The sequence below is a fragment of the Numida meleagris genome, chromosome 2 (genome assembly GCF_002078875.1).
Source record: "Numida meleagris isolate 19003 breed g44 Domestic line chromosome 2, NumMel1.0, whole genome shotgun sequence".
Taxonomy (NCBI): domain Eukaryota; kingdom Metazoa; phylum Chordata; class Aves; order Galliformes; family Numididae; genus Numida; species Numida meleagris.
In genome coordinates, this window is record NC_034410.1 from 21657002 (window position 1) to 21670649 (window position 13648).

The 13648-nt window shown below is 39.1% G+C and overlaps 1 protein-coding gene across 5 annotated transcripts in view; it reads left to right on the forward strand.

Annotated features, from left to right (window-relative positions):
• The window catches only part of CDK14 (cyclin dependent kinase 14), a 318720-nt gene that overhangs the window by 210251 nt on the left and 94821 nt on the right, over positions 1–13648 (forward strand). For all 5 annotated transcript variants that reach the window (XR_002434949.1, XM_021386034.1, XM_021386037.1 and 2 more), the window contains one exon: positions 12716–12764. Coding sequence is in view for 4 of the 5 variants with exons in the window: in XM_021386034.1 (XP_021241709.1) it covers positions 12716–12764 (49 nt within the window). In the remaining variant the exon portion in view is untranslated. The remainder of the gene's footprint in view (positions 1–12715; positions 12765–13648) is intronic.

Genomic DNA, 13648 nt, shown 5'->3' on the forward strand with positions numbered 1-13648 from the left:
AGAATGTGTTCCCTAGAGAATTATAAGTACAAAGTCTCCTTCATTATGCTATAATGAAGTTTGATTTGGGGCCTGTCCTCCATAAGCATAAATGACATGGTTAACAGAATTGACTCAGAACTTTCATTTCAGGTGTCTTGCTCCTTGCATGCCTAAGGTGTCTCAGTAGACTCCTTGTTATGCTTTACTGCAGACAGTGTTCCCTTCAGCTTTTGTCATAAACTGTGACAACTTGATATTCTATGTTACTTAAGACTAATTTCCAAGTCCTCTTGTAAGTCCGCTGTAGAGAAGAAGATTCCTCTTTCATTGCAGCCTGTCTTGTTAATTAGATTTGCAGTATTGTAATGGTTACTCTGGCTACTTCTGGTGGGAAGTGAGGCAGAGGACTTGAAAAGGGCAGAGTTCAAGGCAGCACTGAAAGTGAAAGATAGAAATATTGTTGGACTTCTGGTTATAAAACAAAGCTTTGAGAAAAGGACAGGCAGATATTTTGCTTGCACAATGTTTTTCAGTCTCTGCCCTCCTGTGGTCTTACTGCTGTGTAGTCGCACAATCAAGGAATCAGGGATTGGAAGGGACCTCTGGAGATGATCAAATGCAACTCTCTGCTAAAACAGGCTCCCTAGAGTAGGCTGCAAAGGAAAGCATCCAGGCAGGTTTTAAATATCTCCAGAGAAGGAGACTCCACAACCTCTCTGGGCAGCTTGTTCCAGTGCTTGTAACTCTCAAAACCAAGTTTTTTTTCATGTTCGTACGAAACTTCCGATGTTCCAGTTTGTACCCATTGCTTTTTTCCTGTCACTGGGCACTACCAAAAAAGAGCCTGGCCCTATCCTCTTGACATCTTTAGATACTTGTGTTGCTAAGATCCCCTCTCAGTCTTTTCCATGCCTCACCAGGGCAGAGTAGAGGGGGAGGATCACCTCACTTGACCTGCTGGCAACACTTTTTTTAATGCATCCCAGGATACCATCAGACTTCTTGGCCACAAGAATACTCTGCTGGCTCATAGTCAACCTGTTGTTGTCCACCATAACACCTAGGTCCTTCTCTACAGAGCTCCTTTCCAGAAGGTCAGCCCCTAACCTGCCCTTGTTGAACTTCATCAGGTTTCTCTGCATCCAACTCTCCAGTCTGTCCAGGTCTTGCTGAATGGTAGCACAGCCTTCTGGTGTGTCAGCCACTTCTCCTAGCTTTGTATCATCAGCAAACTTGCTGAGGATGAACTCTATCCCCTTACCTAGATCACTGGTGATGTTGAACAAGAGCAGACCTAGCACCGGCCCTTGGGGAACACCGCTAGCTACAGGCCTCCAGCCAGATTCTGCACTGTTGATCACAACTCTCTGAGCTCTGTCAGTCAGCCAGTTTAATCCACCTCACTGTCTACTCATCTATGCCACACTTCCTGAGCTTACCTACAAGGTTGTTATGGGAGACTATGTCAAAAGCTTTGCTGAGTCAAATTGCTATCGAGTGCTCTGTAGTGAATTAGTCGAGAAAACGTCTTAAAAAAAAAAAAAAAAAAAAGGTTTTCCATAGTATTCTTCCTAAATTAGTGTGAATTAAACTTTTTAAGTGTTCAAGACTTCGTGTTTCTCATTTTGTTACTAATTAATAAGTGAGTATACCTGCAGAATCCTTACAAAAATTTAGTGGTCTTTAATAACTTTTCAAAGATACTGCTTTTATCCGGGGAGATTAAAGGAAAGGAGAAAACTTAGAGATGCTGGTGTATGTTGTTAGCATGTATTTTTCTATATATTCTGCATGTTACAAAAAAATTTTGAACAGTAGATGGCAGCCAAGAAACTTCCTGATGTAATTCCTCTTTGCCTTCTAATTGTTAAGGAATGTGGGTTTATTACCACAGGAGAACATCAGGAAATAAATCCACAGTGCTTACTGCATTCAATCTAATTTTTAGACAGGCATTGTGTTAGACTTGCTTTTATTTTCTCCGTCCCAGAATTTTGTCAGCTGTGAATATAAAACAGTTATAAAAATGGGGAGAGGAGGGAAGGTGCCCCCGGGACAGAACATAGTCACTTGGTATTTTCACAATTTCTGCTCGGTGTACTCTTTGTTCTTAGATCCTTTTCACCTCTGAAGTGTGTAGATTTCCAAGTCAGAGTAATTATTATCCTGTCTGGCAATTATTTAATGATTCTAGGCCTTGTTAATGCAAAGTGCTGAGCTCCTTAATTCTCATATACTGTGGAGGTCTGAGAGCATTCCAAGGGAAAAAGCCCTCCTCTGTAGTTGCTTGAAACACATATTATTGCGTTCTACATTCCCTTTGTGTTTAAAAAAAAAATACAGTAATAGAAACAATAATCTAACTGGACAAGCAAAATTTGGTTTACATACCCCAAAACAGAGTAATTGGACTTTATGCTGATAGTGCATGGAATTGTGAGAGCAGCAAAAGACATTACTTCTGGGATCACACCAGGATACCAGCAGCAGGTTCTGCACACAGTGCTCTGACCCATGGACTATGCTGGATTTACACTGTGCTCATGCTGTTAGGGTCAATGGAGCTGTTTAGTCATGGATACCAGGTTCTCTATTGCTTCTTAAGAAAAAGATTTCCTTTGTGCCATTCTGCGCACAGAATTCTGTCAATGGCAAGGCTGATTGGCTCCATCTACCAATGCTCAGCCGGCCATACTCCCTTTCCTGTTGGTCTGAAATTGTTGTTACATTCTGTGTTATGCCCTAGACAAAATGTTCTCAGTTTATGGGACCAAAGGACCTTTCTTTCCTGAATAATTGCTTTGGAGCAAAGTTGAAGGTTAATGGTTCCATTTATTTCTTAGATTAATACATTTAGGATAACTTAATCTTTTCCTTTCCTTAGCTATTGAGTGCAGAATAACCTGAAATGTCTCACTGGCTCTGAACCAATTCCATTATTCTTTAAATTCTGTGAAATTACTGCATTTGAATAGATATGATATAGGGTTAAATAACTCCTGTGCTTTGTGTGTCTTTGTGTGGACTGTGAGTTTTAAGGCAGTACTGGTGATGAGAGTATCAACATCCACTCAGGGAAGGTTTTGATGCCATAAACTGAGTTAAGTGAGCAAAAAACAATGGGATTTAAACAAAAAGTATCAGCAGTAACTCTAGTTAAGAAAAAAAATAAGCAGCACACTAACTGTCTGCAGAGTTGGGAAGACTAATGAGAGCAGAAACAAGATTTCATTGTATTTCTTGTTTGCATAGATTTAAATAACTAATTTTCATGCTGTGATTTGATAGGACACAGTCCAGTGCTGCAGGGAACTAATCACATTTTAATGGGAGAAACAAGTAATGACTGAAAAATATGACATTAGCCTCTTCTCCCCTACAGTGGCCAAAGGTCTGATTATTCTGGTAAGCAGCCAGTGCATAAATGATGATCTCTGACATCTTAATATGCAGGAAGTTTTCTGATGCTGAAATAGAGATGCATCTAAGGGTAGCAGTGGGTGGCTCTGCATCAGCTAAACTCCTAACCTCAGTAATTTTAACAGCCTGTAACTATGGAAATAAAATGTGCTTAATTTGTTTTGCGATTAAAAAAGTAAAAAACAACTTATATTTTATATGCCTGCTTTTGATCTTTGATTGCATTCCATCTTGCAAATACTGAAAGTGATATGGGAGATACTTAAAGATAAAATTTGGCCTATTCTGTGAGCTTTATCAAGATCAGCCTCAACCTCAATTGTCACCATTTGCATTTGCAGACATATAAACACATGCACACAAGCATACATGCACACATTCTACTTAGTAAATTACTTTCATGAATGATCTAAAAAATGCATTTGAAAATTCTGAAATGTATCAGAAGTGTTTCCTCTGTGATTCACTTTGAGGCTGACATCATTGCTATACTCTTGAATGTGTCTTTCTGTACTCAGATACAATGAAAGAAACCCAGCCATTCAGGATCATTGTGAAAATGACATATCTGCCCTCAAAGAAGGCAGTTTGAGTAAATTATGAGATGGAGCAGTGTTCCAAAACAAGCTGCTTCCTTACCAGGCTCATAGAATTATAGAACCACAGAATCATTAAGGTTGGAAAAGACCTCTGAGATCATCTAGTCCAACCGTCCACCTACCTCCAATATGGCCCACTAAACCATGTCCATAAGCACCACATCTACACATTTCTTGAACACCTACAGTGATGGCGATTCCACCGCTTCCATGGGCAGCCCGTTCCAGTGGCCGACCACTCTTTCAGGAAGAAATTTTTCCTAATATCTAATATGAATCTCCCCTGGTGAAACTTGAGGCCATTACTTCTAATCCTATCACTGTTGCCTGGGAGAAGAGGCCAAAGCCAACCTTGCCACAACCTCCCTTCAGGTAGTTGTAGAGAACTGTAAGGTCTGCCCTGAGCCTTCTCTTCTCCAGACTGAACAATCCCAGTTTCCTCAGCAGCTTCTCATATGACTTGTACTCTAGGCCCCTCACCAGCTTTGTTGCCCTTCTCTTGAACACGCTCCAGGGCCTCAATGTCTTATCTTGTAGTGAGAGACCCAGAACTGAACACAGAACTTGAGGTGCAGCCTCACCAGAGCTGAATAGAGGGGGATGATCACCTCCCTGGTCCTGCTGGCTATGCTATTTCTAAGCCAGGATGCCACTGGCTTTCTTGGCCACTTGGGCATACTGATGGCTCAAGTTTGTCCGAGCACTGGCCATCACCTTTTGATACTTTTTCTTTTCATGTCTGAATCTTACTGGGTTTTGTGTATTATTCTCTCTATCTACATTAAATCTCCCATTTTTCTTAGTCTGGACTCTAATCTTCCTTTTTTCCTCCAGCTGTTTCTTCTGGATTCAGAGTCCCTTCCACATAATTGAGCAAGATAAGCCATTCATATCAACATCCACACTTAAGTTTCAACTTTTCCTACATACTCCATTAATTTTTATGGAATTGTTAATGTGTAACATCCATACTGGGAAGTTGAGGGATTTGGCAGAAGATCCTGTCAGTGAGGATAGGGGTAGAAATCAGAGCAGAAGATAAACGAGATGGTGCTGGCCATTAAGAGATGTTAACTGTAGAGGAGAAGAAATAACAGGATAGTAAGATGGATAAAATGTGAGAGTGGTTTGCAACATTCACCGTGTCTCTGTATACAATACTGTCTCTAGGTGAGAGAAAGTTAAATATTTAATCTAGGGCTGGTAATGTGGAAGCCTGAATCTGACTGTGTTCAACGGACTATCAGATATAATATAAAGCAATATACCTGTATTGAGTGCCTTTTATGAGACAATCGAAACATCTACAGAGTATTATTGTTTTCTAAAACAGAATCACTAAGGTGAGGATGAAAACACTTAAGAGAAAGAAACTCTCCTTAAGGAGAAAGCATAAGGAAACTATAGAGGGAAAACAACATTCACAGGAAATATTGCATAATGCAGAGTTTGTCAGAGATTGATAGAAACTTCATGGATTTATTTTAAAAAAAATGCTCCCGACTATGTGACTGACAAAACCAGAGAAGAGCTGCTGTTCTGCTTTGCTTCCCAGATGATCAATAAATATAGATTCATTTTAGAAATGTGATCTGACTACCTGCATCCTAACAGCTGACTGATAACCAAGATTTATCAAAGAATTAAATCTTCATTTAATCTAGCCCAGAATAGGACTGGATTGAGAGAAGAAACTCCTTTGATACAAAGCTGTGCAAATACTGTATATGAGGACATACAGCTTTTCAAATTTTCATAACAGTTTTTCCTACAGAATTTCACTAAAACCTGTCAATAATTTGTTTCACACTGAATCAATACCTTGCCTGTTTGCCTCTAGACTGATGCCAACAAACATTTCTAGGCAAAGGGAGAATCTCTACTGTGAAGTTGTTAGAACATTCCCTGGCATGCCTTTAGCTCATGATATCTTCCAAATAATTAATTCCCAGGCATTCTTTGGGAGTTAGCATGGGCTGAGGGCTGTACCCAGTAAGGAGGAGGCCTCACACCTATCATGGAGGTGGGAGGGTGCTGCAGTAGCATGGACGCTCTACCATGGTTGCAATTTGAAAGTCCCAATTACATTTCACTTACTGGTATGGATGTGGTCTCAAGAAATGTGAGTACTTGCCTCAGAGAGGTATCTGGAAAGAAGAATTAACTTGAAATTTCTCTGATTCTTTTTTAGTTTTTACAAAATCGTAATATTCATGTGTTTCATCAAGTCTCTGGTATCGGAGACCCAAGGGAAACAGAGTTGTCGGTGTTTTCATCAGTCTTGAAATAAAATTGCATCAAACTCAAAGTAACTAGTATATATGTAAGGGAGCAGGTGTGAGCACTGCTAAAAGGCAGAGCTGTTCCATATGGCACTGTAATTCAGTCCAGTACTTTAGACAATGCTAGCTAATAAACTTAACACTATTCATACTCAGTAGAGATCCTACAACAGCTTCTCTGCTTCCTCTTTACACACCCTGTGCTCTTCTGTCCTCTTCCTTTTGAAAGGGAGAGGAGGAGAGGAAGAGCAATGGCAGGGAACCGAAGTAATTTTTTTCAAGATACTTGGCATACAAAGAAAACAAAGTTTAATTCATAATTACAATAAAACTTCACTTTTGATTTAACTTCAGTAAAACTTCAAATTGCACATTAGTGCTGCAAATAGAGCTTGAAATTTTTTCTTGTCAAGAATGGACACTTATCTTCCTGTCTTTAGCTCACATAACGTAAATGTTTTTTGAATCAAATCTTTAATAAAAATGGCATATTTGAGTCTTACATATCACAATACAGTGTTAGTCACTTTAGACTTAAAGAAATGTAAAGAAAACTAGTTTAAAGAAATTGTGCATTAGACTTTTCAAAATACTAATGATGGTGGTGTTTAAATATTTGCATTTAAGCTAATCACATTTGGTTTTAAATGCAGAAGAACATTAACCAAGGAATGCATATTATCCAGCATGTTTTGATTAGCAACATAAAAAATGCCTTGAAGTCAAACTGCATTTGAAATTCTTTGGTTTAGACTAGAAGCTGATTATCAATAGTGTTAAAAAGGAGCTAAAAATCAAAATGTAGTCTGCTTCTAATCCTTATGTAGCTCTTCCTGCCTATTCTAGGTTCTTGCAAGGCAAACATGCCAAAGATACAACAGTTCATGTGTCTTTCTGACAGATAAAGGAGAATTAAACCTCATCGTGGTTTATGTTACTTAAAATGCAAGTGCTTGTTTTTTCAATTCTCACAGCAGACCAGTAGCTCTTCAGTGGTCTGCTAATAAGCTCACTAGTGAGTTCCGCTGAAATTCTCTTCTGTTTGAACCTGCCCTTGATGCAAGGCTGTCAGATGGAGCGTGTTTATTGGGCTGATAATGATGTTTGCAGCGAGAAGCGTATAGGTATATATGTGGGCATACAAATATGCATATATAACAGAATTGCTCTAGAGCAGTTGTCTAAATAAAACAAAAACGAACGTAAGAGGCAAGCTTTGTAGAAATACTGTTTTTTCTAAGACCACAAAATGCAGCTGGGTGTAATGGATGAACTTTCTGTTTTCTGGCACCAGCTTTTTTTTTTCATTAGTTTTCTGTATCTTCAAGCTGAATACAGTTTGGGAGCAGTTGCTTGAAAATATGCTTTTTGATGCATCAGGTTTGTCATATTAACCAGCTCAAGAAACCTCCCTCTCCTACCTCTGCCTGCTCACTTGTGGTTCCATTTTGTGATTGTTATTCTTTCCAATAGCACTTACTTGTGGGGCAGAGACATAAAATCCTCCGTGGCACAACAAGCATTGAGTAAGCTATGCTAATAGGTCTAAAACAAATGAAAACTCAAATTTGTCTGCTGCAGGAAGAATGTTTGTGTACCCAGCATCTCCAAGTGGGTTGGCTTTGTTGTTCAGCAGAACAGTGAATGCTGGCTCTGGGGCAGTTGTCTGGAGGTGTGGATGTAGCATGTCAGCCTACAGTCTGTGTTGCAGTCTGTGCTCTTTTAAAGACTTTAGAGTAAATGGTATGCTACAGGATGATCATGTGATTGGTACTCTGTCACACTAAGGGATATTAACACTGTATTTTTGCTCGTTTCTGCAGTCCTGTGTAGGGTTCTCTTTACGCAGTGTTTGATTATGAACAACTTCTTAATCAAGATTTAGCTGACTTGGCCTTCTAAGAAGCAAAAGGTAGAACACTTTTAGGTGCTGTGGGATTTAAATAAAAAGTGAAGTCTCCCTTTTTTTGTTACACATAATGAAAAATCACCCTTGGCTAGTGAAATACACCATCCATGTGAAAAGCCAGCTCTTTAACGGTGAGACATGGTAGCTTGTGATGATGATGGTATATATCTGGGATAAAAAAAAATCAGAGGATCAAGGTTTATTTCCTGAACTTGTTTCCAAAAGATTTGCAAATATTTAAGTGTTTGCATAAAGTAAATTAAAATCGTGCTTTTTAGTCTGAATTTCAGATAAGCTTACCATATTTGTCTGCCAATGTTTTTATTCAAAATAAGCACATTTCATGATCACAGTCAGATAATATTTGAACTATAAAGATTCAAAATATACCTTAAATCAAATCTTAATCTGCAAATGTACAATTTTTCAATTTTTTAAAAATTCAGATGTTGATAAGAGTGGCACCTATGACAGCAAAACAGTGTGCTCTGCAGACTTGGCAGTGGCTTGTCTGCACTGGGCATGATTACATCACTTGGTAATGGTGCTAATGTCTGTAGGGAACTCTTACTTGATACCATTTGGCTTTCAGTTCTGAGGGAGTGGTAGTAAGTTTTGGGTTCCTTCCATAAAGTTGGACTGAGATTTGGACCGCTTCTTCTGCTGCCTTTCATAACATGTGCTGGGCAAAGTTTTCTTTTGTTTTTGGAGGAGCATTTAAGGTAATTCTGCAGTATTACTGGATCTCATATAGTCAAAATCTACTGACTGATATTATTAATTTTTATGGTCAGATCTATGGGAGCATCTGAAAAATAAATACCAAAATGGTACGCTTGAAAACAGTCCAATTTACTCTGTGAAAGTTAACAAACTTCTGGCTGGAGGCATGACCAAAAACTTTGGTAGAAAAATGAGAGCTGTATTCTGTTGGTAAGTGTTTTCCTTTCTCATGCGGAATTTAAAGAGAGGAGCTTCTAACCTGCTTTAAAGTAGAGGGGAAGAGTTGATGTCAGTGGTTAGGAGAAGCATGGTCTGCAGTCACACAGCAAATGAATGGAGGACTCAAGACTAACACTGGCTTCTTATAGAGGGCTTCACCCTTACCGTGTTTTTCGTAGTTCCCCCTCTCACTGCCTGAAACATATATGATGAATAAGGTACTTATTTAAAAAGAGGTTTAGAACAGGGTAGTATTGGAATAAAGAAGGAAGATCACTTTGAAAAGTTTGATCATTTTGATAATGTATGCCTAGAATTTACATAACTAACTCCAATATTTTGGTTTTGTAGTAAAATCTCATCTGGCATAGCAATAGTTTTTCATTTTCTTGCAGAGCTGAAACAGATCTTTGGACCTAAAAGCAATTTGGCCAAATAGTTGACTCAGTGTTTCACTGTGAAAATAGACTAAATTGCTTAGAATGAACCTCTGTCAGTCCTTTAAAAAATAACATTGTGCATGTAGCTCTGCCGGTATCTGACCTAACCTAAATGAGGGGTGAAATCAAGATCTGTCTTTCCATAGATTTAGGTTAGCTCTTCAGTGATGCTTCAAGCCAGTTCAGTTCTCTTTCCACCAAGCACTTTTATGCACCAACATAGACTAATGTGCAAATCTGCACAGCATTAGCTGAACTCTAACGTGTATTTCAGCCTTGTTTGGTACACAGCACTGGCAAGCTGCAGATGGTTTCTTTGACCTGGGTTAGAAGGGACCTCTAAGATCATCTGGTTCCAACTGCCCTGCTACAGGCAGATACCTCCCACTAGACCAGGTTGCTGAGAGCCCCATCCAGCCTGGCCTTGAATGCTTCCAGGGTGAGGGCATCCACAACCTCTCTGGGCAACCTGTTCCAGTGTCTCACCACCCTCATAGTAAAGAATTTCTTCCTGATACCCTCTTCCAGTTTAAAGCCATTTTTTCTCATCCTGTCACTACATGCCCTTATAAAAAGTTCCTCCTCACCTTTTCTGTAGGATCTCTTCAGGTACTTCAGGCCTTCTCTTCTCCAGGCTGAAGAGCTGCAACTCTCTTAGCCTGTCCCTATAGGGGAAGTGCTCCTGCCTTCTGATCATCTTCGTGGCCCTACTCTGGACCCTCTCCAACAGCTCCATCTCCTTCTTCTGTTGAGGGCCCCAGAACTGGATGCAGTATTCCAGGTGGGGTCTCACAAGAGCAGAGCAGAGGGGCAGAATCACCTCCTTCCACCTGCTGGTCATGCTTCTCTTGATGCAACCCAGGATACTGTTGGCCTTCTGGGCTGCTAGAGCACACTGCTGGCACACGTTGAGTCTTTCTGAAACTCCCAAATTATTCTCCTCAGGGCTGCTCTCAAGCCATTTGCTTCCTAGCCTGTATCTGAGCGTGGGATTGCCCTGACCCAGGCGCAGAACCTTGCACTCGGCCTTGTTGAACTTCATGAGGTTGGCATGGGCCCATCCCAAGCCTGTCCAGGTCCTTCTGGATGGCATCTCTTCCCTCTAGTGTGTCAACTACACCACTCAGCTTGGTGTCATCTGCAAATTTGCTGATACATATATACATAAAGGAATGTAGAGTGTTTACTTATAAAGTATAGAATGTCATTTTCTTCCAGTTATTATGGGTTTGTGTATCTGTTTGCGTAGACATTGGTAATTCACATCCATAAACTAACATTTAAGGGTTTGCTCAGGTTCTGCTGAGGTCAGTGCAAGCTGTTGACCTTAATGGAGCTCAGGCTTCTCCCCTAGAGAGTAGCAGCTGAGTCACTGAACAACAGGTACAATTTCAATTGTTATGCCCCCCTCACTTGTAAATTTGGATTGTGTTCTCAATGCTATCTTGATGCTTGAATTACTTAGTACAGAACAAGGAATTCAGTACTGAGTTTTTATTTGTGTTATTGGATCTTTAAACTCAATTACAGCCACAGACTCCTGTGCCATGCTATTGATCTGAACCGTGGCTTTACCTAATAATGATCCTGACTGCTTTGCTCTTTTAATTTAAAGATCTGCCCTTGTGAATTGTCACAGCTGTAGTAGATGCATAATTACACATTCAATGTGTAATCGTGATAAAAAGAAATTGGCATTTCCTGTAGTTTTAATCTTCATTCCTCAGGTGTGATAGTTCATTTTGTCACAATGCGTGCACACAACAGATTGTAATGGAGTCACTTGGTAAGAAAGTACCCAACATTTTTTTTTTTCTCAGTTTAACCCTGAATTCTGCAGTCATTGCAGTATCAAGACTTAACAGAAAACAGATTCTAAAACTACCACAATGCTTACCCTTTTTAGAGTTCCTGAAGGTTCCAAGTGCCTGGGATAACTGACTGTATCAGCAATGTCGTGTTTGTAATTTACAAAATTTAGGATAATGTCAGTGATGTGCTATTCAATCTAAATGGTTCTCAAGGTCACACTAAGAGATATAGTAACATTTTTAACAAGCAGATATATCAGAAACCGTGCTTTGTTATTTCTTGAGAACTGACTATATTGACATAAGTGAAGTATATGAATACAGAGATTGAACACCTCATTCCCCAAAACATTACTTTAGTAGTCGTTTTGCACAGTAAGGTCTGTGTGTGTATATATATATATATATATATATATATACATGTAAAAATACTGTTGTAACTGTATGGTACATCTATTAAATGTCATTCTCATGAGTAGAGTGGAAACAAAATTAAATGTTTTTGTGGGTTGGTTTTTTTTTTTTTTAATTGGAATATTTTGTAAATGTAGCATTTATTCAGAGCACCTAATGCCATCACACTGGAGCAGATGGCCAGGGTGAGTAGTAGTCTGCATTTTAGTGTGATAAGGCTTTGTGGAAATGTTTTTATATTCTTCAGCCAAATAGCGTTTGTTCCTTACTGAGAGGCATTTAGCTCCTGTTCAAAGCATTAGCCAAGTGTGGGCTCTTCAATTTTGCAGCAGTTTTCATAGCATCATCCTCAGCCAACAAGAGCCCTAATACAGAGCATGGATTTTCTTGGATCTGGGAGGGAAAGTAATTGTGACTGAATAAGCTGCCAATGTGTTACCTCCACTGGTTATTTGTACACATTCTTCAGAAAGTGAACTCTTACATGGCCATCATATTTTGCGTATCCCTGTGTATCACACAGACCCACATTAACTCCTCATGGGAAACATGAAAACATGACAGTGAGGTCACAGAGAACTGTGTTCATGATTAAGAAAAATAAAATTAATTTTAGATGTCAGGAATCCTTATTTTTTTCCTCACAGTCAAAAGTATTCTAAAGATATTTGTAAAAGTTCCGTTTCTGGTGATGTTGCAGTGAGTCTTTTATCATAATATCTTGGGGTTTTTTTTTACAAGAACTTTGTGTTTGCATGGCAATTGCTCCTATGTTGTTTTTCTTTCCCTGTGTAGAGACTTGAGCTGCTGTAGTTGCATAAAAATGATGAAAATTGAGGGTAAATAATTATATTTGAATTTTTTAAAAACTGCTTTTAGCATAGGTAATTGAATGTACCTCTTCTTTTTGTTACAGAACGGTTTACACAGTACAGCCCTAAAAACCTTAGACAAGCATGGAATAAGTAAGTCATTTTTGTTTTAATTACCTTTTTTTGACTCCTCAGGGATATGACTCATGCCAACCTGAAGTTATCACAACTAACTTATAACAGCTTTAACTTTTTTTAATTACAGTACATATATAAATTTGCTGAAATATTGTTCTTTCCTGTTTCTATCACCTTTGAATGTTGCCAGTTTTCTGTAAATAGGGAGAAACTGCATTGCGCAATACTTTATTCATGGGAATGTCAACTAGCAAGGTTGTTGAACTCACTGCAAGATGTTACATTATTGCTTCAGACCATCACCTTTGAATCTTGCTTTCTCCATTCAACTATAAACGTTAAGAGACTTTTAAATGATATGTTTCTAATCAACATTGAATGGATTGTTGTTTCCAAGTAATCATCCCATGTTGCATGATCATTGCTGTGAGCTAACAACCATACTGTTGTATATTTTAATTAATTTGACTGAGAAAGTCAATGTGAACTTACTTTATTTCATCCTTTTAATATTTCCTGAAATTTGTTGTGTTTATATCAGATGGATGCTGATATAAAGGTGTTGTGCTTCAAATCCAGAAAGACTGCCTGCTGAACCAGGAGTGCCTAACCCATCATCTGTGTAAAGTTTTCTAGATTTCTCAGCACATGCAGATTCTGTGTAGACAGAACGTTTGGGCAGCACTGTCTTGAGTAATTCATATCTCCTTTGCTTTGAAGAAAGCATATGGCTGAGCAAGGACCTGCAGCTTAAACTGAGGGAAAAGAGAGAAATGTATGTGAAGTGGAAGCAGGGTTGTGTATCCTGTGAGGAATATAGGGCTGTTGTCCGCATGTGTAGAGATAGGATCAGAAAAGCCAAGGCGCAGGTAGAGCTGAACTTGGCTAGGGATGTGAAA